Genomic DNA, 24,229 nt, shown 5'->3' with positions numbered 1-24,229 from the left:
ATTTGTGGCCCATATCGACAAGCTAGCAATTATTTTCATTTTATGGTCAAAAACTTTTTGTGGCAATTTTGTCTAAATAAAACGTATAATATTTATTTAAAATATTTTGTCTCAATACATTAAAAATAATTCAAGGCTAAAATCAATTGTTTTAAATGCCAGTAGTGTATTTAGGCATTGCAAAATTGATATTCATTTAGAGATTTTGTTAAATTTAACTATTAAATTATTACTGATTTAAAAAAATAACTTTAAGGGAGTGTTAGATGACGGCAAATGTGATCTAAATGTAAAAATAGATGAAAAGGAGCATGCAAAATTAAATATGTAATATCAACTGGAACAAATATTTTTTTCTTTTTTTATTAGCCGATAGCTTCTAAAAACTCTGGCAGCCAGCCACAATGATGCTAACATCATAGCATCCTATTAGTGAGGATTTCTACTATAATAACTGCTAAATCTGCTGTGTTATGTCTGAATTATTAGGAAAACCACTGTCTGCGTATCAAGATCTTGGGAGATTGTTATTACTGTGTGTCTGGACTTCCGGAGCCGAGGGCAGATCATGCGCACTGCTGTGTGGAGATGGGAGTGGACATGATTGAGGCCATATCGTAAGTTTGTCTTAACATCATTTTCTGTATCGATCTCTCTTCTTCAACACGGTTTTCCATTTAATAAACATATATGTCGCTATATGTGCAGATTGGTGCGAGAGGTCACAGGAGTGAACGTGAACATGCGCGTGGGCATACACAGCGGCCGCGTGCACTGTGGGGTGCTTGGTCTGCGCAAATGGCAGTTTGATGTCTGGTCCAATGATGTCACACTGGCCAACCAGATGGAGGCGGGAGGCCAAGCAGGGTAAAAGTGAACACCACTCTTAAAAATGTGATAATTTGATCAGTATTAATAAGTTTCATATTTAAAGTTACTGCACAAAAATTCTTATATTGTGAATTTTTTTCAGTCGGATCCACATCACCAAAGCCACTCTGCAGTATTTAAATGGTGACTATGAAGTGGAACCGGGTTTTGGAGGGGAGAGAAATGCGTACTTGAATAACAACAACATTGAGACATTTTTGGTGTTGGGCTGCAGTCAGAAGCGGGTCAGTAACACGCAGACACTTGGACATTATTTTGACTGATAGTGGCAGTTTGTTGTAATGGACCGACTGCTGGCAGTGGTTCAGTGGTTGGGATGTGTGTATAATATACAGTATAAGACCTAAATTAAATACATTTTGATATCTAAAAATAAATAAATGTGTTTCGTAACAAACTTGCATGTTTATTTTATCACTTACATCAGTGAAACATTTAAATAAATATTGGTATCCTAAATAATATAAGAAATTTAAATGATAAATTTAAAAAACATACATTTTTTTATTCCCCAAAAATATAAATGCGTCGTCATATATACCACTCAGGACTTGAAGAGGGCTATGGGACACGTGCTGGACAGAGACAATCTCTAATTGTCTAAAATCTTCATGTCTTCTCCTGATATTCCAAAGCAAACACTTTTTGTAAAAGGTCTGAAGTGCAAATTTGATGTCCTGCACGTAAAAGGCATTTAGGGTATATTTGATGTCGCGCTGCCAGAGAAAGCCAAACAAAATTTCTGCATTTTATTTTACCACAGTAAAGGATGTGAATATAATAATTAAAAGTGAATGATAGGAAGAAATGTTTACAATCCTCTGTGAAAATGGGTCCGACATGAGTGAAGATTTGGGAATAACTCTTGTAATATTGTTATATTCGTAGAAAATCAGCTGACCAGATCGCAAAACAGATTACAAATGGGCTTTATGGGCACATATCCATGGTTGCGATGTAATATTTAATTGCTAACCTATTATTTCTTTTGTAAACAAAGCTTTGTGCATCACCTGTGACATAAAACAGCATTCACATACATAAAAATGGGTTATGTCATACAACCGTCATTGTTACTCGGGCGCCGCGATGGGGCGGTTGTAAAGTTGACCAGCGCAGCCCTATTATTTACAAACAAAAAGTAATTGCTAACTCCTGGTCCCTGGCTGTTTTGTTATGCCCCCTGATACGAATGACTAAATTTCCCTTTGGGGATCAATCAAATTTCTATTTATCTGAGTTTGTTGGAGTACCATTTAATTTCCTGTGTGTGCCTTTGTGCCAAATTTCCCTTGCAGAAAGAGGAAAAAGCCTTGATGGCTAAGATGCAGCGCGCTAGAGCCAACTCTTCAGAGGGTCTGATGCCGCGGTGGGTTCCTGACAGATCTTTCTCCAGGACTAAAGATTCCAAAGTTTTCAGACAGATGGTGAGCTCTGCTCCTTCCACTCTCACTCCGCCTCTGACGGATCATGCTGACTGATCTCCCCTGCACTTCTTTATGAGTGTAGCAACAAGTCATAATTGAAGCCATTTTCTCCGGAGCTTGGCACTGCCTATGTGTGAATTGATTTTTCCCTTTTCCAGGCGGTGACTTTTCTGGTTTCCATCAGTGTCAAAAGAAAAAATCAGGGACAGTAATAGCATGACAAATACATATTGTGTCAGATTGTATTAATTAGAGAGTGGGAAAAATGTAATCTAATGCACAATATGGACAAAAATGATGTTTTCAAATTAACATTTTGAAATTAAATTTAAAGAATTTATTGGTTTTCCAATATATTAAATATATATGTGCTTATTGGAATATTTTTAATCGGTATTTCATGTAAAAATATATCTAAACATTCAAAGTTACTTGAAGCAAAGTTGTATCTTGTATTAGTATTTGTGTTTAAAAAATTGGCCATAAACTAAAATACAATATCTTGGATTGTTTTGCTTATCAAGTAAGTGTTCATGGGGAATAATTTAGAAAAAAATCTGTGAAGAAAATTTACTTAAGGCAAAATTGTTACACATTATGAAAGAAATTTTGTTTTATTTGTTTGTATATAATGTAGAATGACATTCAAAATATAGTCTACAATAGAATTTATTATCTCAGTATTGCTTCTCAAGTAAATTTACCTTTTTTGTGTTTAAGAATATCTTATTTTCTCTTGACTTATTGAGGTTCCATGTAAACGAACATAAAATTACTGCCACTGGAGTAACTTTAATTAAAATTATTTTAAATTATATTCTTTAAAATAAAATGTATACAACACATACTGTAAATTAAACACTATGTTAATTTATTCAGATTATACTATAAACTAAAAAAATACAGTATTATTTCGCAAGTAAATTTTGGTCTCATTTTAAGAGTTTTTTTTTGCTGTCAAGCTCTCTCAGTCTCTGACTGACTCTGAATGTAATTCGAAGTCCCTGAGTGTTAATTAAAGTGGCAGTGGCTCTGTGGGGTTGGCTTCAGAGCTGTCTGAGATGAAACTCACGATGTGTTTTTCTACTTCCACTGTGTTTTTAATGCCCACTGTAACTAATCTACCTGTCTGTTTTCAGGGCATAGATGAAGCCTCCAGCAAAGATAAGTGAGTTCTGGTTTTATTAGGACACAAATCCATTCTCTCTGGCTCTGTGGGGGCTTATGGGTTAGATGTCACAGGCTGTTTTCACAATCTGTGAGTCACTCAAGGATAAAGCCAACATAAAATAAATATTCTAGTCCAGGTTTCACTTCAGGGAAGCAAATTTTACGACCACTAATAAAAAAGCCCCCAAATTTTATACCATTCCCTTATGGATTTTATACAGTACCTTAATGATTTACATTTAATGTATTTTTTTTGCTGTCATCTGTGTTTTTTTTCCCCAGCCGCTGTGCCCAAGAGGCTTTAAATCCAGAGGACGAGGTCGACGAGTTTTTAGGTCGTGCCATTGATGCTCGCAGCATCAACCAGCTGCGGAAAGACCACGTCAAGAAGTTCCTGCTCACATTCCAAACACCTTTTTTGGAGAAAAAGGTCAATAGACAGCCTGTCAAACATATATTTAACACTGTCCAGCGCTAAAACAACATTTACAACCTCAGAGTACTGAACAAATCTCTGAACATCTAACAGAAACACCTTTTCTGTGCTTTTAGTATTCAAAAAAGGTGGATGATCGTTTTGGTGGTTATGTGGCCTGCACTCTCCTTGTCTTCTGCTTCATTGTTTCTTTACAAATCATCATATTTCCACAGTGAGTGGTGTTGAATTATTAATATGAATAATAATAAGGAATTTGAATTAATGTTGATCTCTTTATTTGCTGTATGTTTGAATGATGTTGTGGATTTTGTCTTGCAGTACACCGTTAATGCTGGGCATGTTCATCAGCATCTTTGTTGTTCTCGCCCATGTCCTCTTTATATGTGCCATTTATTCATGCGCTAAGGTCAGTCACTACCTCACTCGATCCTTCACATTTCTACAAGACGTGAAATCTAGACTGCAATTTCAATTCAAATTAATTTGCAAGTAATGACTCTTAAAAATGAAGGTGCTTTCTGATTTATTCAAAGCTTTGTCTCTCTTGTTACTGTGTCTCATTTCAGCTTTTCCCAGTTAGCTTGCAGAAAGTGTCAAAGAGGATCGTTCAATCCCGCATCAACAGCACGCTCGTTGGAGTCTTCACGATTCTGCTTCTCTTCATTTCTGCCTTTGTTAATATGGTAGGATTCTCATCAGTTTGTTGCTGTATGAAAAAAAAAAAATGTTGGTTCAGTTTTTCTATTTGTCAGTATAATTCAACACAATAGAAGTTGCCAATTTGCTAACAGTGGTAATTTGCATTCAGGAATTTATACCTTTTGGGAGTATGACCATGCCCAGAGACCACATTCCTTTCTATGCCAGTTATCCCTAAACTCTTAAAAAGCTTATTACCTTTTGTTTTACTTTTTTGGAAATAGGACACTTGTACCAGTCTTGTAGTAATAGATTTATTTCAATTACTTCAGTTCTCAATAGGAGATTACAGCCTTTTTCCAGTCATAATATAGACACAAATTTATGGATTATTAATTCATTCTATATGAAATATTTAGGATTATTAAATATTGTTAAAATGAATTAAATTCTGAATATACACACACATTGGAGCCTGCTTACTTGCTGGAAAAAAAAACCGTAATGTTTTATTAAAAAAATATATATTCAGTTATGCTTCAAAACATTTTTTCTCTATATCTTTTCAGTTTACCTGTGACCTGGATGATCTGCTGGAATGTATGGCTGGACAGCTGAATATTTCTGATTCAGTCACGCTGTGTTTGCTGTATAATCTGACTGGGCCAGCAGGGGACCCTTTCTTCCTGTGTCCCGAACAGCCTTCAGCATGTCCTTTACCCGAGGTCAGTGTGCACATATATGATGTCTCTCTACTGTGTTCAGATACTCTCTCGCTCACTGAGACTGAGTGAACAATTTTGTAGAATTTCCACAACTTGATTTGCCCTTGTTGTCATGGTAACAGTATGATGGTCTTGACTGGTTGTGTTCCTGTGCTCCCAGTATTTCACATACAGTGTGCTGCTGACACTGCTGTGCTGCTCCGTGTACCTGCACATCAGCAGTATAGGCAAGCTGGTCCTCATGCTCTTCATCCAGGTCTGCTTTCTGCTGCTAGTGGAGTGGCCCCTACGCAGTCTCCTGGACAACGCCGACCTGCTGGTCACCGCCAATGCACTGTGAGTGTTGTTCACACCAATGATATTCTCTGCTAACATATAGAGTGGATGTGTCAGCATGTAAGTCAATAACATTAGTCAATGCTACACACACACACACACACAGCCTTTACAAACTACAAGCCTTTCTATAGTATCATCAGTACAAAATACCAACCTAATTTTCATTTTTCATCTGTGAACTTTCATTATAATGGTACCATTTGCGAATTAATGTGAATTACCTCTATGGTAGCACTATTTTTCTGGGTGTTTATGCTCATTTATCATTAGTAGGGGTGTATGTTGAGTCATGTTGGTCACTAATGGAATTTGTGTGTCGCAGGTATTCTTTCAATGAAACAAATTATTGGTGAGTTAATATCATGCTTTTTTCCATTTTTTTCCATGATTGTAAGAGAGATGGTTCAAAGACCGATGGAGCTTTAGAATATGAGTTGTTAGATTCCAGATACTCCACATTTTTTGGAAATAGGCTCATTTTACAACTCCCCAGAGTTAAACAGTCGAGTTTTACCATTTTCGAACCCATTCAGCTGATTTTCTGATATTTAGAAGAATATCAGTAACCAGACAGTTTCTGCTCTCATTGACTTCCATAGTAGGAAAAAATATATACTATGGAAGTCAATGAGAGCAGAAACTGTCTGGTTACTGATATTCTTCTAAAAATCAGAAAATCAGCTGAATGGATTCAAAAATGATAAAACGCAACTTTTTAACTCTGGGGGAGTTGTAAAATGAGCCTATTTCCAAAAAAATGGAGTATCCCTTTAAGAGCAGCATGGATTCTGATTGGCTATATCTCTATATCTGATCTGATATAGTTTATCTGTGCTGTTATAGTTGTGGTGTGAACTCTGCTATTCTTTTTAATATTTAGAATAATTGTATAACTATATCTTTATGGTTATTGTTTGTAATAGTCCTTGGTGTGAACGGGCCTTAAGGCGCATTAAAGCATAATTGAATATGTAAATTATGAAGCGTACAATATAGATTACTGTAGTATGGTCTACAACAGTAATCTATGATTAAATAAACATGACCTAATACTTTTGTCATGCTCTTTGCTCAGTCTCGATCTATTTGTGTCGTTCTTTTCCCACATAGCCAGGAAACGGTGACTAAAGTGTCTCTGAGGGTGTCGATTCCAGTCGTCCTCACTGTGTTTGTGCTGGCTCTCTATCTGCACGCACAGCAGGTCGAGTCCACCGCACGCCTTGATTTCCTGTGGAAGCTACAGGTGTGTCCCTTGTTGTCTATCTCTGAATTGATCACTTAGCGAAAATACATTTCCAGTAGTCGGATCCCGGCTTGATCGGTGACTTGTCTGCTGTCATTCTTCACCAGGCCACTGAAGAGAAAGAGGAGATGGAGGAGCTGCAGGCTTACAACCGCCGTCTCCTTCACAACATCCTGCCCAAAGATGTGGCTGCCCACTTCCTCGCGCGAGAACGTCGAAACGATGAGCTTTACTATCAGTCATGTGAATGTGTGGCAGTTATGTTTGCTTCTATCAGCAACTTCTCTGAGTTCTACACTGAACTGGAGGCCAACAATGAGGGTGTGGAATGCCTAAGACTGCTCAATGAGATCATCGCTGACTTTGATGAGGTAAAACGTTTTTATGATTTCTGAAAACTCTTCGATTTTACAGTACTCTTGGACTTTGTTCTGACACCTAATGGTGTGGAGGCGAGTGTGCCACACAAAAGCTAACGTTTTCAGTTACCAATGGCATTGTGTGAATTACAATTAGGCTACCAATACAAACAATAGAGCTGGTCATGTGATCTCAACGTATTTCTGTGTGGCTATCTTGATGTAAAAAATTGCTTTTTGAAATCTTCTTCTGTACGTTCTTTACTGTTATTAGATAATTTCTGAAGAGAAATATAAGCAATTGGAGAAGATCAAAACTATCGGTAGTACTTACATGGCAGCATCCGGATTGAACGACTCCACGTACGACAAAGAGGGCCGCTCACACATTCTAGCTCTGGCTGACTATGCCATGAGGCTACGAGAACAGATGAAGTACATCAACGAACACTCGTTCAACAACTTTCAGATGAAGATAGGCAAGTCATTCTTCACCGTTTGTGGACACCTGAAAATATTCATACTCTGAAGACACCATATACAATATTGAGAAATTGTCTTGCTCAGAGCTACCATGTAAGAGCAGACAATGACAAATGTATCATCTCCACAGGTTTGAACATGGGGCCAGTGGTTGCTGGTGTGATTGGAGCCAGAAAGCCTCAGTATGACATATGGGGCAACACCGTGAATGTGGCCAGTCGAATGGACAGCACAGGTGTTCCCGATCAAATCCAGGTAATCACAACATAATAAACTCTTTGCTTTACAAGACTATTTTTGGCTAAACAACCAAGAATCCCCCATTCATTTGCATCATTTAAAGGCAGAATGGATCATGGCTATGTTCAAAATTGCATTCACAAAGAAGGTGCTGCCCTCTATCTTCATGTTACTGCAGTTGCAGTTCAGCATTGCAGGAGTTTTGTGTGATTTTTGTAGTTTTTAGCTACTTTTAAAGTACTTCCAAATTAAATTTGAAAATTAAAATATTTTTCTTTCTATCCCTGTTAAATGTGTAGAAATTAACTTTGTTGATTTCCCTAAAAAGTGTTAACACTGTGGCTCTGTGGTGGTTTCAAAACATTACTCTTCTTGTTTGGCATCCCAACCAGCCTGGCTTGGTTCAAACAATGGCTTGAGTTTGGGGTGGGGTTATCTGTTTATCCAACCAATGGCAGACTAGTTTTGAAAACTAGTATCATTTTTGCAAATCCCTTTGGTGCTGTAGAAATGATGCACTTCACCTTTCATTTTTGGCTAATTAGAATTGCATTCACTGTATAATTAAATGTTCCTTATTCCTACAGGTGACCACTGACTTGTACCATGTACTGGAAAGTAAGGGCTATCAGCTGGAGTGTCGTGGACTGGTGAAAGTGAAGGGGAAAGGAGATATGACCACTTACTTCCTCAACAGTGGTCCTGCCTGCAGTTAACACTGACCAAATGCCTCTCGATGCACTGAAATGCAGGAAGGACTACAAAATGCTCTCAACGGGATTGAGCAGATCCAAATTTAACCACTCATAAGCTCTCTCGCTCACGAGCATTTGTGGGCATGTGTGGTATTTATATATGCATCTATTGGGAATGATGAGGTACGCTCTTACCTGAAAGATTTAATGAAAAACGTTTGCCTTAGATGGAGACGACTTTGAAGACAGCTTGGTTTTCATTTTTATTTTGTGGGAAAGACTCCTTCCATACCAAAATTTTAATTCTTTATTTATTTTGACAGGTTTTAAAACATGTAAATAAAAAATGATTATATATGCAAGCATCAAGAAGCAAGAAGAAACTGACCAAAGAACAAAGCATTTGAAATAGGAACACTTAACACGTCTGGAAACTGTTTGAAATGTCTGAACAAGTGTTATTCGATTGTCTGGATTTCTTTTTGGCCTCTTGTCACTACCGGCCATACTCTATTATAAACACTAAAGCAAAAAATGTCTGTCTTCTTTAAAGGTCTTAGGAACAGGAATCCTAATTACAGTGACTTGTATTTACAGTTTGTACGATTAATTAAGTGATCAACCTGTTTTTCCTTTTAGTTTTTGTGTACAAATGAGGTAACTCAAATGAAGGACAAGAATGGTCTTGGACAAATTTGATTAGTCATGTTCATTTACTTTATGGTTTGTGTGGAAGGTGTGTGAATGTACGTGTGTCTCTAAAGGGCATACTAGCTCACTGTGAGGTTTATTAAGTGAATTTAAAAGCGATTGTTGCCAGATTAAGTGCTAAACAGATTATATTTTTCACATTTCTGTGTTCATTTGTTAACAGATGTCATTTCCCTCTCACTGACATTTATAAATGTGTAACAAAAAGTTCAGATCTTAAGTCATTCCTGTAGAAATTAATGGGGAAAAAATATGACCAAGACCTCATATAATTCCAGCACAGTATGGTCAGCAAAGATACAGTCTTCTTTAGACCCTTGTAAATATGAGTAAATGTGCTGACAGAGGCCCGTAGAGTGTTGTGGTTGCTGACAAAAGTATCTGAACAGCAGCGTTTTTAGTTTGACAGTGTTCAGCAGCATTCATCCATTTCAGCATTTCATCATGAACGCTCTTAGTCATGCTTGCACATTTGTCAACATTCTTTAATAAAATTATGCAATTACTGGTCAAGTGCATAGTTAGCACTGCTGCAGAGTATTTTTGGACCATTCCCACTCAATAGATGTATAATATTTGACTTTATAATTGTGTTGCAAGAATCATCCTTCCCCATCCTTAACATGCATTTCTGATATGAATGTACATGTATGTTTAACATTCTCACCTTGTCATAGACTTAGAAGCACATATGTTTTTTTAGTTGTGGCACAAGGACCTTTTAGGATCTTTTTTTTTATTAAAAAGGTGGCAAATCTACATATTAGGTGTTTTATTAAAGAATAATGTATCAATACCTTATCCACCCAACACTAGTTTGTGCAATTTGTCATTTATAACTTCTCATTTGTATTTCAATGGTCAAGTCCACCAGTGGCAGAGTTGGCATAAAAGCCACGTCATAAATAAGACAAAAAGGAGAAATATTAGACACTTTCCACAAATGTGTACAGTTTAGTCTGAAATACTCTCATTTAAACAAGTGGTAAGTGAATGTTTAACCTTCAGAAGTAAAAGGTGACTGTCAACCAGCGGTGAGCGGTCTGACCGATCTTGAAAATCGTGAGTGTTAAGTCTATACTAAATAAGAGACTAAATATTAAAGGAGTAGTTCACTTTAAAAAAAAAAAAAAAAACTTTTGCTGATAATTTACTCGCCCCCATGTCATCCAAGATATCCATGTCATTCTTTCTTCAGTCGAAAAGAAATTAAGGTTTTTGATGAAAACATTCCAGGATTTTTCTCCATATAATGGACTTCAATGGGAACCAAACGGTTCAAGGTCCAAAAGACAGTTTCAGTGCAAACTGTTCAAAGGGCTTTAAACGATTTCAGACGATGAATAAGGGTCTTATCAAGCGAAACGATCGATCAAATAAAAAAAAAAAAGTTTAAGTTTTATAAGCTCAAATGGTTGCCTTGCTCTGTTCTGTGATGTGCTTTCGTGACTCTCCTGTTCGAACTCATTTATCAAAATGAGCGAATCTTTTTTCCGAGTCATTTGGTTCATTCAACGAACGAAATGATCGAATTGCCTTGGAAAAAGATTTGTTCATTTTGATGAACGAGTTATTTTTTTAAGCCCTTTGAACAGTTTGCATTGAAACTGTCTTTTGGACCTTGAACCGTTTGGTTCCCATTGAAGTACATTATATGGAGAAAAATCCTGGAATGTTTTCATCAAAAACCTTAATTTCTTTTCGACTGAAGAAAGAATGACATGGATATCTTGGATGCCATGGGGGTGAGTAAATTATCAGCAAAACTCATATAATTTCACAAGATTTAAGTGATGTTTTTACACATGGTAAATTTTTATGTTAGATAAATATAGGCTATAGGTCAATAATAGTGTATACTATTTGGAAATGTGCCACTAACTCGCTAAATGGTTTCCTTTCTTTTTTAACCTTTATATTGTACATGAAGCGAATTTAATACCTCAAAACGAAGCTAACAGATGGACAGACAGGCCATTGTTGTGTGTGAGTGGCTCTAGTGATTGTTGTGTTAATGGACTCTTCTCTTTGTCCGTGCTCAGCTTGGTGTCTTTTCTTCAAGTTGCAGTGGCAGTATCATCATGTCAGACGATAGTTTGTAATCACGATTCTCTCCTACCGAAGTACCGACCCCATTTCCTCTTGGCTGGCTTGTGCCTTTCTCAAATGTCTGAATAAATCTGTATTCGGTTACACGTACGCGACTCAAGAGGCATTGCATTTAATTGCATCCCAGTTAATAATTTATATTTGTTGAGGTATAGTTTGTTAACTTACCACATCTTTTCCTGAGCCTTAATTAAGTAATTCAACGTTATAAAATTTTAGACCTGTATAAAAGTGCAAAGCATCACTGAAATGTTTACGTGTACCGAAGGAAAAAATATATATATATTTTTTTTGATAAAATAGTGTTCCGTCAAGTGATCTGGTGAACGAATCGCTGTTTTGAACGAATCTCTTAAGTGAATCATTCTCGTTCATTGACGCAATTTGGTTCACTGATGACTCTCCACACTGTAAACACATGTTGTTTGTAAGATGAAAAAACATGTTGCTTTTAACTTAGCCTACCTTAAAAGGTAAGTTAGCAAATTGCTTTAAAATTTTGAGTTAATTAAAAATCTGATTTAATATAATGAAAGAGATTGGTTTAATCAACAGAAACTCCAAATGTTATCTGAACCACATTAATTATACCTAAGTTGATTTGACAAAAGAAAATTTGTGATAGCCTAACCATATGATATATAAATGACGCATGCCCAGCAACTAGAGGAAAGAGACAAACGTGTTTGGGGTCCTTGTAACTTATGATGCTTCAGATTTTTTTTTAAAATACAAGCACACAAAAAAACGACTCTGTATTTTAATGAAACATTTGTTAACCCACAGAAAGTGTCACTGAATGAATCACTGAACGAACTTATTCAAAAGATTCGAGTCCACTGGCATAAGGCAAGCTGAGCTCCGGCTTTAGGACCCAGATGACTCCCAATCATTTGAACGAATGGCACCTGTTGCGTTCAAAGGGAAGCGGGGAGGCCAGTGCTTCTGGTCGCGTGAAGCTGTCGTTCGCTAAGTTAACCCAACACCTCTAAAACTCGAAGTAACAGAGTAACAACATCCGTATCGACCCACACAGCCGAAACAAATGGTGGAGCAGTAGACGAGGGAACGCGTATCTATCTATCTAAATTATCTGCCTTTTGAGAAGCACATGAATGACTGATTTTGTTACAGGTAACGTAAACTTTGAAGATGTATGTGATGTTTTAAGTAAATGAGTGCTTTCTTTATTTGTTTCGACGTCTTCTGTTACGTCTGTTGACAACGACATCTAACTTCAGCTTTATTTTCCTCTCCTCCTTGATATGAACAAGTTTCATCTTCATAGGCTTTTTTCATTAATAGCCTACATAAACTCGTTTGACGCAAATTATCGTCATTTTTTAAAACAAGGTTGTGAGTGATTAAAATCGGTATCGTACTGTAAATATTTTAACCATTAACTTGACTATGCCTGACTCACTTCCTTATATCTATTCAGATACGTTTCCTTTAGTTGTCATACTGCGAGGTAACGTTCATATTCTATGAAACTTTAAGGAAGTGCTTGGGTTTTTGCGAAATAGTCAAACTTCTCACTAAGGAAAAATGCTGATTATGTCATAAAAACAATGTCCATCCACGCCTTGGCTTTACCATTAAGCTCAGAAGTCTGTATTAATGCAGGAGAACCCGTTTCAGTTTGCGTGATTAGGAAAGTCTGAACACCCACGTTGAAGAATAGCAGAAGTTGGCCTGTCTCTGTTGACTATTGCCTGTCTTGGGATTTGTGATGTAGATGTTTTAAAATAGACTGGTGCCATGGACACTGAGGTTACTGATTCATTTAACACCATACGTTCCATTGTCATCACATTTCTTGCTTTAAATATAATTACTTGAGGTTAAAAGTAAAGAATAATAGTTCTTTAAACGCGTCAGTCCTCAAGATGGCCCTTAAACACTTTTCCAAACAGTAGGTGAGATCCAGACCTTTTTTATATATATCATGTTCAGTTAGATGGGGACGTGTCACTGTTGTGAAGTGTATTTATGCAAAGCTTCCAACGCTGCCTATTTAGTGTGGTGGGAGTGTGCAGCGAGCCACCTGCTGCAACGTGGATCAAGCAGGGCGAAGGAAGGAAGGAGGGATCAGGTGCAGAAGGGTGTTTGTTGTCAGGTGAGGTTTGTTTGCTCTGTTGCTGTGTGCCATGTGAGAGCCTGGAGTGCAGGCGTTCTTTGTTGAGTAGAAGTAGTCCTTTCAAGTTGTGGAGTTGGTGTAATTAAACAAAGTTGACATTATGGACATTATTTGAGGTGACACATTATTTATTTATTTATTAAAATTATTTTTATTTATTTATTTTACAGTTAAGTGATGATTGCTTTTCCTTCATAAGTGGTATTTGTCTCACACAGGTTGGTGTCTGAGGTCAACCAACAGAATGCGTCTGAGACGTCGTTTCTCCCCCCTAAAGCTTGCAATTCTGGGCGGCACGCTTTTCATGGTAATTCTGGTGGTGATCCAGAGGGACGTTGGTAGCGGTCCACTTCAGGACCCGTGGTTGCAAGATCTCTCCATCAAAAAGGAGAAGGTTTTCGAAATGGTCCGCGAAGCAGTCAATAATTTGGGCTTCCAAATTAGAGCGCCGCAGCCCCCGTCAGTGGTAATGGAGCCCACCCCAGACCGAAATTGCCCCCCTGGCTTCTACACTCAGGCGGAGCTCAAACCGTGGCTGGAGAGACCCCCTCTGGACCCTGAGGCCCCGGGAGCCAACGGCGCAGCCTTCCAGAAGGCCTCCATGTCTACGGAAGAGGAGAAGGAAAAGCAGGAGGGCATGACCAGGCACTGCTTTAACCAGTTTGCCAGTGACCGAATCTCCTTGCACCGCAGTCTTGGAGAAGACACCCGTCCTCCCGAGTAAGAATGGGCACATTGTTTGGCACCATGAGAAAATGTAGAATACAAACAATTCATTCAAATCACCACCCAATCCGACATAATGATTCCCTTCATAGATTAAAGTTAGGCAGCAGCCATGACATGCGTTATGTTTGCCGGCATTTTATGTGCCTTTTAATTAACGTTGATGCATTTGATCTGTTTACACAGAAACTTGAAGGTGCCAGGCTTCTGTTGATTTAAGGGTTGGGGCTAAAGCCGTATAAATGCTGCCCAAACACTCATTGTCGATTAGAGTCTTTACTGTTCTGCTGCTTGTGCAGTTTTCTAATCATATCTTCACCTGTTGCGTTACTCTTAAAAATAGGTTGACTGTTATGAGGTTTTCTCTTAAATCTTATCGTATTTAAACACTATGTGGAGTAACTGGCCATAAAGGATTAGCATACGTCCTCATTTTCATTATACTGCTAAATGCAGTGTTTAAACTTATATTTTTGAATTCCATTTTTTTAGGTGTACATCATGTATACATTTTTTTCTATAATGACTTAATGTATATAAATAAAATGTGTGTATAGACCATTTCACAAGATGTAAACAACACTGGTCCAGAAACACTTCCTGTTTTCAGTTTTTAACTGTTTTCTTTATTTCAAATGTAAAGAAAACATCTTAAAGATTTTTGTTTCACTTTTTGATTCAGTTTTAAATGTTCTGTTGGTTGTATTTTATCCCAGCTTTTATGTAAAACTGAAACAGGAAGTGCTTCTGGACCAGTGTTTACATCTTGTGAAATGGTCTATAATATAAAAATATTTATGTATTTTTTTTTTATTTCATACATAAATTTGACTTTTTTCATGTGTCGTTCTCAGGTGTGTCGAGCGAAAGTTTCGCCGCTGTCCTCCTCTTCCCACCACGAGTGTGATCATTGTGTTTCATAACGAGGCATGGTCAACACTTCTGCGCACCGTGTACAGCGTGCTGCACACCTCCCCGGCAATCTTCCTTAAAGAAATCATTATGGTGGATGATGCTAGCACAGCAGGTGGGTCTGGCTGGCTGGCTTTATCAGCTCCTGCTGTAAAAGTGATCCACTCTTAGGAGTAGTGTTAATCTTTGTTCTTGTGCCCATGGCAAACCGTTTTATCTAATGACATATTGTGATTTGTCACCTGTGAAAGTGCTTCAGCAGGTGGATAAAAATATCACCAGTTAGAGAAAAGGGAACCAGTTTGAGATCCAAAAAAAACCAGGAGAATTTTCTTTAGGAGAATCTAAAGAAAGAAAATTATTAGCTAACTAGTGCATGGCAAAACTTAATTAACTGATTTGATTTCATATATGGTAAGAAGTAGCAGTGTAACCGGCAGAATAACGTCCAGTTCTCTTTTCTTTATCTTACTGTACATAATCTTATTTTAAACTTATTTTAATGTTTTTTTTGTGGTTTTTACATGTATGTGCCATCATGAGCTTTAAGTCCTTGCATTGTAAGTAATGCAAGTGATGTGATAAAGGAAGCGTGTCACTTCGCTTTAAGTCTTACCACAGGAAATATTGTTTCATCGGTGCAGCAAGCTTTTTTCATGTTTTCTTTTTAGACTTGAAATGTCATATTGAACTGTTGACAATTAAAGTTTCAGCTTAGTTGTGAATTTCACACAATCAGTATATAACCTTGAACTTGTAACTACTCTTCAAAAGTTTGGGGTTGGTTACAGTTTTATTTTTATTTTTTTTATTTTTTTGTGTGAAAGAAGTCTCTTATTCTCACCAAGGATGCAGTGACGTATGAAAATAGAAAATTGTTATAACACTTTATTTTATTTATATATATATATAAGCTGATATTTATAGCTGAATTTTAACTATCTTTAGTGTCACATGATCCTTTAGAAGTCATTCTAATATGCTGATTTACTGTTTAAGAAACATGACTGGTTTTGTAAATGTTAAACAGGTGGTGCTTAATATTTTTGTGGAACCTTTTTTTAAAATTCTTTTGAAACCGCTTTACTTCACTTGTGATCAATTTAATGCATTCATCCTTTCTTAAAAAAAAATCTTATTGACCTCAAACTTTTGAATGGTTTTGCCATAACTATAAATATCATAGTACTCTTCATGCAGAAGAAACAAAAATAAGCAAGATTACACTAATGTCTTCTTTCCACATTTGACATCGTGTGATCTTGCAGAACACCTCCATGATAAGCTGGACGAGTATGTGAAGTCATTGAAGATTGTAAAGGTACTCCGTCAGCAGGAGAGGAAGGGTCTGATCACGGCGAGGCTTCTCGGAGCCAGCAAAGCTGAGGGAGAAATCCTCACCTTTCTTGATGCTCACTGTATGTATTTCATCACACTTCATGATTCAAACATGATTTACCATACCCAATTCCATTGTCTAACATGACTTTCCAGTTTCCGTTCACACGTCATTAACATCCGCGAGTCTCTTTAATATTTTTGTTTGCGTCGTGATTCAAAGTAGTCTTTCAGGAACCTGCTTTTCAGGTACACAGGCATGAGCTTAAAACGGTTACTCCCATGATGTTTTTTTCCTTCTTCTGGAACTCATGTCATTTGCAAAGTTATGTGCTGTGACAAAGAGAGCTAGTATGTAAAGCCATTGTAGGCCCCAATGAAGCCTAGCAGCAACACATATTGCACCTAATACTTAATTGTTTCCAATTTTTCCTTGTATACAACCAATTAATCATCTTAGCATATATGCTTGAGTAGCTCATTTACAAATCCTTAAAGCAACACCAAGGAACTTTTCCTCTTCGGTCGCCCTACAGGTCGGAAGCGGAATTGTCCATTACTGCTGTCATAAATAATTTTGTCCTTTTTTTTGTTAATGAAAGGTGAATGTTTCCATGGCTGGCTTGAGCCTCTCCTTGTTCGCATTGTTGAGGAGCCCACTGCTGTGGTGAGCCCTGAAATCACAACCATTGATTTAAACACCTTCCAGTTCCACAAGCCTGTGGCCTCTGCCCGTGCCCATAACAGAGGAAACTTTGACTGGAGTCTCACGTTCGGCTGGGAGGGCATTCCAGATTACGAGAACGCTAAACGCAAGGATGAGACCTACCCAGTAAAGTGAGTCATGGAAGTGGTTGTTTTTTATTTTAAATTATTATTTTAAGATTGACAGTTTCCAAGAATGGCTGCCAATTTACATGTTCATTTTGTGGTGATTGACGTATCAACATTTACCTTTCCCAAGAGAGGTATTTACTTTTCTATTAACAAAAATGTTTATATTCAGTCAGTCATTATCGCAAATAAAACCTGACGGGGTGATCAGAAGGGGTCTTGTATCACCCCGAAGGTTTTTTTGTGTGTGATTATGATGGGTCATATTTGTTTCATTAGTACTTGCCAAAAAAAAAAAAAAGTTAAAATTTTGATAAAGTTAGGGTGCCATGTTTAGGTAATTTCGACAGCATGCTCCATCAAAACATGGTTACACTGGACGTTGCAAACGCAGTGTGTTGTGTTAAGGAAATGCTTCATATATTCATGCCATCTCATGTTCTTCAGGCCAGATCATGTTCTTCTTGTCAATCCGATTTTTATGAATGAGATTACTTGGCTGGTTGTATCAAGTTTCATTTTGAGTATCAAATGAGCTCACTTTGACTCAGTTTACTATGACCATGTCTTATAATGGATTACTGAGATTAGACTGCATGTCTCCTCAGCTAACTCATAACATCAGGTAGTATGTGTTCATCTTGAACCAGTGCATTGACGTCTTATATTTACATCGGGTTCCTTTTGGCATCTTTTTATTCAACTAGCTGGTGAAATGAATTCAAATAATCATTGGTATATAAAAAAAGAGAAATTAATGACATGCATTTGTCTTATTATATTTTACAGTATTTTAGAAAAGTTGTAGTTGTTTGCATCTGCATGGCAAACTTTGGTAACACTATGAAACCTGTATTTATAATTTATTATAAGGTTATTCGTACAGTATTATAATGCATGTGTTGTGACTTAAGAAAACCATGTAATTTTTTCATGAATGATAGCAACAACAGTTATAAGGGCCGTTACATAGTCAACGCGAGCTACGCGAGAAAGCAACGCGAGTGACGCGAGCAACGCGCTCCCTTTCATAGTGTTAAAGCAGACGCAAGCGTCACGGGCGATGCGTAAAATGCAATACACCGGTCACGCAACAGGGGGTAGTAGATTTTTCACTGCAAACCTGAAAAAGCGGTGAAGCTCGTGAAGGCGTGCGTGGCTCTCCACAACTTTCTGGGCCAGAAAGTTGTGGAGAGCCACGCACGCCTTCTGGCATCCACTGAAGTGGAGTGGAGGCAGCACGTTGTGGGGGACCAGAACATGGTCGACGGACCACGGTTTTCGGTCGGCAGCAGCAGACCCTCCCGGGAGAGCGGCACTTGTCAGGGAGCAGCTGGCTGATTACTTTTTATCAGATGCTGGCGTGTTTCAATAGGCTACAGTGTGCTACGATTGGGTAGCACTGACAAATAAATTGATAAAAGTTCGATTTGAAGCATGAGTTTTTTATTATTATTTAACACTTTACACATTTTAACTTATTTGGTTTTATGTGAAAACCATTACACATTTTTTTATAATTTGGTATTATTTAAATTATGTAAAAACCATTACACATTTTAACTAATTTGGTATTTTAATTCATTAATTCATATCCATAAACCATTAATTCATATAACCAGGCTGGTAAATTTGTCACGGGCACTTTTCCAGTCCGTTTTCACCTGATTCTGTCTTTCCCATCGCGATTGCAACCTCTCTCCAGGCATTTTCCAACGCAATTTTATTTGAGTGTAGCCTACTAATTGTGATTGTGAATTCTGTCGTATAAATGCGGATGATATAAATGCGGGGATAAGCTCGTATAATTTTTCCTCCTCGCCCGCCATTGTATTCAAACCTTCTTCTTCTGTTAACATGATATATTTGAATTAATGTACAATTCTTGCAATGTCGCCCCCACCGATAACGCATAGTATTGCGCGCATCAGTGCGTCGCGTATCAAAAACTAGGACGACACATTTGGCTACGCATCGACGCATAATGGCGGCCAAAGCGTAGCGATGCATAGCCGTGCGGACGCGTATGCGTACCGATGCGTTGACTATGTAACGGCCCTTACCTGTGTGTGGTTATAACTTTCAAAAAGAGTACACCATAAACACTGTAATATCCAATTAAGTTGTTATAATCTAAGTCCCATATCTTGACATTAAATATGCATGATTTAGCAAGATACTGTGCAGACCTTACAGGAATTTACACATTTCTGCATGTTTTTGTTTTTAAAAAACCTTCCAAATTAGAAATGATTCTTCCTTTTTTTTTTTTTTTGTTGATTTTCCTGTTTTGTTAGAAAATTTAAATGAGAAAAACAGACGAGTTCAACTTTCAGCTCAAATGATGAATGAAACCTTTCTTATATGAACTAAATACTGTAAACGAATGCATTTAATAATACTTTTATTTTTTTTATTTGCAAACCAGTGTTTTTTCTGAACTGTTCTAAAGCAACAGGACCTGACATTGGCTCTCTGGCTACGCGTCCTATTAATTTTATTTGTCCTGTTCTTTCTTTCAGAACTCCAACATTTGCTGGTGGTTTGTTCTCTATATCTAAGGCCTACTTTGAGAAAATTGGGACCTACGATGACAAAATGGAGATATGGGGTGGTGAAAATGTTGAGATGTCCTTCAGGGTGAGTTTAAGCTCTTCATAATTCACCTGCAGCCATATTAATGACTAATATAATGTTAAAACAACAAATCAAGTCACCTTTATTTATATATCGCTTTATACAATACAAATAGTTCCAAAGGGAAAAAGGAAAATGATTGGATGATGAAAACAGAAATCAGTTATCTAAAAAGCTGATGGTGTCATCATTCAGCTGAAGTGAGTTGTGTGTTATGTGCTGTTGTCAGGTGTGGCAGTGTGGCGGACAGTTGGAGATAATCCCCTGCTCTGTCGTGGGTCATGTGTTCCGTACCAAGAGTCCACACACCTTTCCCAAAGGTACAGAGGTCATTACACGTAACCAGGTGCGCTTGGCTGAGGTGTGGATGGACGACTACAAGCTGATTTTCTATCGGCGCAGCCAAAGCGCAGCTAAAATGGCCAAAGATGTAAGAACTACTTTCACTTTCAGATGATTCACCTTGTGTTTGTGGTTATCTATCCATCTTGTACTGTAGCTTTATGCATGAGCATGACCAACTCTTTTCTGGTGTGACTGTGTAGAAAAATTTTGGTGATATATCTGAACGTCTGAAACTCAGAGAGAACTTACAATGCAAGAACTTTTCTTGGTATCTTACCAATGTCTACCCAGAAGCCTTTGTCCCTGATCTTACCCCCACCAAGTTTGGAGCTGTAAGTCCTTTTTTAGAGCATAATGACAACGATTTGCCATTTTAAACCAGTCTAGGTTCAAACATTTATTTTAATTTGATGTTTTTTGTGTGTGTAGCTCAAGAATATGGGATCACAGCAATGTCTGGATGTAGGAGAAAATAACAATGGGGGAAAGGCTGTTATTATGTATATATGCCACAACATGGGCGGTAATCAGGTATAGTACCATTGCTGTGTCATTCACATTGATATGATGAGTATAGAGGTGCTTTTAAAACAAAAGTGACAATTGTTATAAGAAAAACAAGTCATTTTGACTGAGGATTTCTTCTTGATCAGAACAGATGTTCATCATGATGTGTTTTGTTTTCAGTATTTTGAATATTCATCACATAAAGAGCTGAGGCATAACATAGGGAAGCAGCTCTGTCTGCAAGCGTTTCCTTACCCAGAGCCTGTGAAGATCGAAATCTGTACACTGAAGGGCAAAGGCAGTACTTTGGTTCCTGAACAAGAGTGGGTGTTTACAGAAGTAAGTGTCCTCTCAGAACAGAAATAAATTACTCAATTTTCTCTGTTATTACTGTCATAGTCCGTTTCTGTTTCTTTCCTCTTTTGCTTACTTTCTTGGTTTGGGGATGTTCGTTTCAGTTTTTTGGGTTTTTTTTTTTTTGGTGGTTACGATCTACCTGCCATCTACACTTGACCAAATAAAAAAATATGAAGTTTGAAAGTACAAGTTTGATGATATTTGAAAATGTCATATATTAGTTATTCTGTGTTAATGGTTGGTATGATAAAAAAAAGAAATTATGCATTTAATTCCTCACAAGTGATTTATATTTGAAATAAATGCGGTTCTTATAAACTGTTCAAAGAATCCTAATAAAACATGGATCAACAATGGCAGAGTGTTTGAATTATGGAGAGACCTCTGCTTTCTTTTAGATACACGAATAGTCAGTGAAATGCCTTATGCTAGATAACGCCACATGCCGGCTAAATGCAATCACTGTAACGCTATCATGGTGTGAGATTGCAGCATTAGTTCAACGTCAAGCTGATAAAAGTAGCCTATTGTAATGTTGCGCTGAGTTTTCAGCATGTTGTGTGATGCTTTCTCCGTTGTGTTGAAAGTTTCAGTGTGGCCGGTAGTGAGTGCTCGTTGCAATCTGAAACATCACAGCTAGAGGCCGCTTAACAATTCATACATCACCTTTAAAGCAGCACTCTAGTTGTGTCTTTTCACTCTCACTCTAGTGTAGTTTTTTCAACCTTTTATAATATTTTTCTAAAACCCTTGAGATGGTACAGTACATCGACTTACAATAGGTTGAATGACAGGTCTGCCATAGCCTGACGTGGTCTGTATCGCTTTTACTGGCACTCTGTAACTTTTTTTATTGCTTATGCTTATTTTAGGAGCAACTGCTGAAGAATCCGTCCTCGGGAAAGTGCCTCCATAAGAAGGGAGACAAGATATTAATGAGCCCCTGCAATCCAACAGACCATCACCAGCAGTGGGCTTTCAGTTGACCTCACACTCCAACCGAGGAGCAAGGACGTTCACTCCTATAAGACCAAAGAGGGAGGCCAGCCGCCACAGCTCGCTGTAGGCCTGAGCAAATGCACTGGATATTTCATATCCACAAGCTCTCAAAGACATGGTGATCAGGATGCTCGGGGAAGACAGAGTGGAGATCATGGAGCATTGGAGAGTGAACATTCCGGCAGCAACATTGTTTACTTGATGCATTTTATTGCCTGATTGATGTTTACTGCTGCTTTTAATTGGTGTAGGTTTTATTTATTTTTAAAGAAATGGAAAATGAAATATTTTTGGAACATTGCTAGTGTTAAGGCCAATGAACGGCCGACCTTGCCAACGATACATGTGATGTTTGTGTGATCCAAATCATTTGCACATGCTGCAGGGGATGTGGGTTTTGTTCAGCTGTACTAAATTGTCACAAGGCACCATTGGTTTCAGGTCCTTCTCTTGTGTCTTCAAACTTAAAGCTGTCTGAATGTGAAGCAGCATCATGTGACTTGTATAACTTGGTTGTGGGAAATCGTGCACTAAAAATGAATACATGTAACTATCTGTTTCATTGTCCTCACCTTTGTGGTCCTTCACCGTTGTTCTTTCTATATCTTAAATACGACAGATTATTTGAATCTGTAGATTGGAGCTTTCAAATGTTTTATTTGGAAAAAAATATACACTCCCTGATCACTATTTTTGGTGGTGTTTTTTCAAAACCAATTTTGATTTTGTTTGCTCTTTAAAATATGGAGTATGCATATAAAGGTACACACACTGTGGAGACCAGACCATCATAGATGCAGAGACTAGATGCCCTATGGGCTCTATGCACGGAGGTATTTCCGGTGATGGTCTAAGGATAACTTCCGCCGATCGTAGGGTCCAATGCAATACCGAGAATTTATATTGAATTTTATATTCCATGGTTATACTAAAGAAACATTAGTCACAAAAACAGACCCCAAACCCCTCGTTGTGTTTATGCTTATTTTTTAAATTATATTAAATAAACATAACTAAATTACATCTAAACGTATGAAGGTTTCGTTTCAAAGACGATAAAACAGTAATTTTTGAAGACTTTGCCATAATCCCGTTTTCCTAGGTTTTCCTCCCTAACCGGAAATTAAAGAGCATCCTTGCGTCAAATGCGGAAACCTGGCCGCCATCTTGAACCGGTCGATTCCAGAGCACCGTGCAGCATATTCCTGCTTAAATCGGCGGACTATCGCTCAGGAATTACTTTCCACAGGTAAGATTTAAGATTTCACATAACCGTACTAGCTATTGGTTATATTTTGTGAAAAAAATATCCCATGTGTCCTGTATCATAGCTACATGTATGACCTTTACAGCAAAATCCCGCGTGAAAATCAGTTCGGAATTTAATTTAGTGAGATGATATCACCTGCCAAACACTGAGTTGAGCGGATGACCTGACCGTCTGATGTCTATGGAGACCATAGTTTCCACCATAATAACACGGTTAAACCAACAAACCAATATTCTGATCAACCGCACCTAATTGTTACTTGTAATTTTTAGGTAACGTTAATCCTCAAATTCCGATTAGCTTGTTCAGGTGTACTTTATTAGGGTTTTGTGGACCTCCAGCTGACTAAAAATTGTGATATTTTTTGTGATATTAATTGTGAAAGAAGTGCGTATTCAAAATAGTAATATTCTCTAACAATACAAATATTTGCTATCAATGTTTATCAATTTAACATCCTATACTGAATAAAATTATTAAGTCCTTATATAAATATATATATATATATATATATATATATATATATATATATATAGTTTATACTATACTATATTCAAATATTATATTATACTGACCAGCCTTTTGAACGGTAGTGTATTATTACAAAAGACTTATATTTTAAATAAATAATAAATCGGCATAGAATGATTTGTAAAGGATCATTCATGTGACTTAAGACTGGCGTAATGGCCAA

General features: G+C 37.5%; 2 protein-coding genes across 5 annotated transcripts in view; both read left to right on the top strand.

The window, feature by feature from the left end:
- adcy6b (adenylate cyclase 6b) overlaps window positions 1-10,171 on the top strand; it is a 31,508-nt gene extending 21,337 nt beyond the window's left edge. For 2 of the 3 annotated variants that reach the window (XM_039652432.2, XM_039652433.2), the window contains exons 7-23: window positions 490-617; window positions 709-867; window positions 974-1,115; window positions 2,190-2,318; window positions 3,458-3,486; window positions 3,771-3,918; window positions 4,041-4,138; window positions 4,246-4,333; window positions 4,494-4,610; window positions 5,136-5,291; window positions 5,452-5,627; window positions 5,953-5,979; window positions 6,741-6,873; window positions 6,981-7,244; window positions 7,507-7,711; window positions 7,846-7,970; window positions 8,543-10,171. In XM_039652432.2, the coding sequence (XP_039508366.2) occupies window positions 490-617; window positions 709-867; window positions 974-1,115; window positions 2,190-2,318; window positions 3,458-3,486; window positions 3,771-3,918; window positions 4,041-4,138; window positions 4,246-4,333; window positions 4,494-4,610; window positions 5,136-5,291; window positions 5,452-5,627; window positions 5,953-5,979; window positions 6,741-6,873; window positions 6,981-7,244; window positions 7,507-7,711; window positions 7,846-7,970; window positions 8,543-8,671 (2,253 nt within the window). In that variant the 3' untranslated portion in view covers window positions 8,672-10,171. The remainder of the gene's footprint in view (window positions 1-489; window positions 618-708; window positions 868-973; window positions 1,116-2,189; window positions 2,319-3,457; window positions 3,487-3,770; window positions 3,919-4,040; window positions 4,139-4,245; window positions 4,334-4,493; window positions 4,611-5,135; window positions 5,292-5,451; window positions 5,628-5,952; window positions 5,980-6,740; window positions 6,874-6,980; window positions 7,245-7,506; window positions 7,712-7,845; window positions 7,971-8,542) is intronic. The other variant, XR_005618506.2, reaches the window with a different exon arrangement.
- A 1,973-nt stretch (window positions 10,172-12,144) lies between these two features.
- On the top strand, window positions 12,145-22,955 carry galnt6 (UDP-N-acetyl-alpha-D-galactosamine:polypeptide N-acetylgalactosaminyltransferase 6 (GalNAc-T6)). 2 transcript variants are annotated; one of them, XM_039652760.2, is made up of 12 exons: window positions 12,145-12,604; window positions 13,492-13,589; window positions 13,829-14,330; window positions 15,191-15,363; window positions 16,517-16,666; window positions 17,189-17,423; window positions 19,943-20,060; window positions 20,287-20,487; window positions 20,603-20,734; window positions 20,832-20,933; window positions 21,090-21,248; window positions 22,139-22,955. In XM_039652760.2, the coding sequence occupies exons 3-12, from the start codon at window positions 13,855-13,857 to the stop codon at window positions 22,250-22,252; spliced, it is 1,860 nt and encodes a 619-aa protein (XP_039508694.2). In that variant the 5' UTR covers window positions 12,145-12,604; window positions 13,492-13,589; window positions 13,829-13,854; the 3' UTR covers window positions 22,253-22,955. The 2 variants fall into 2 exon arrangements, with proteins under 2 accessions (XP_039508694.2, XP_039508693.2); XM_039652759.2 differs by lacking the exon at window positions 13,492-13,589 and having other exon boundaries at window positions 12,353-12,604.
- Window positions 22,956-24,229: the final 1,274 nt, after the last annotated feature.

This window comes from Pimephales promelas, chromosome 20 (assembly GCF_988280905.1).
Source record: "Pimephales promelas chromosome 20, fPimPro1.hap1.1, whole genome shotgun sequence".
NCBI lineage: Eukaryota > Metazoa > Chordata > Actinopteri > Cypriniformes > Leuciscidae > Pimephales > Pimephales promelas.
The sequence above is the reverse complement of the archived record's forward strand: the minus strand, read 5'-3'. Positions and strand labels throughout refer to the sequence as shown.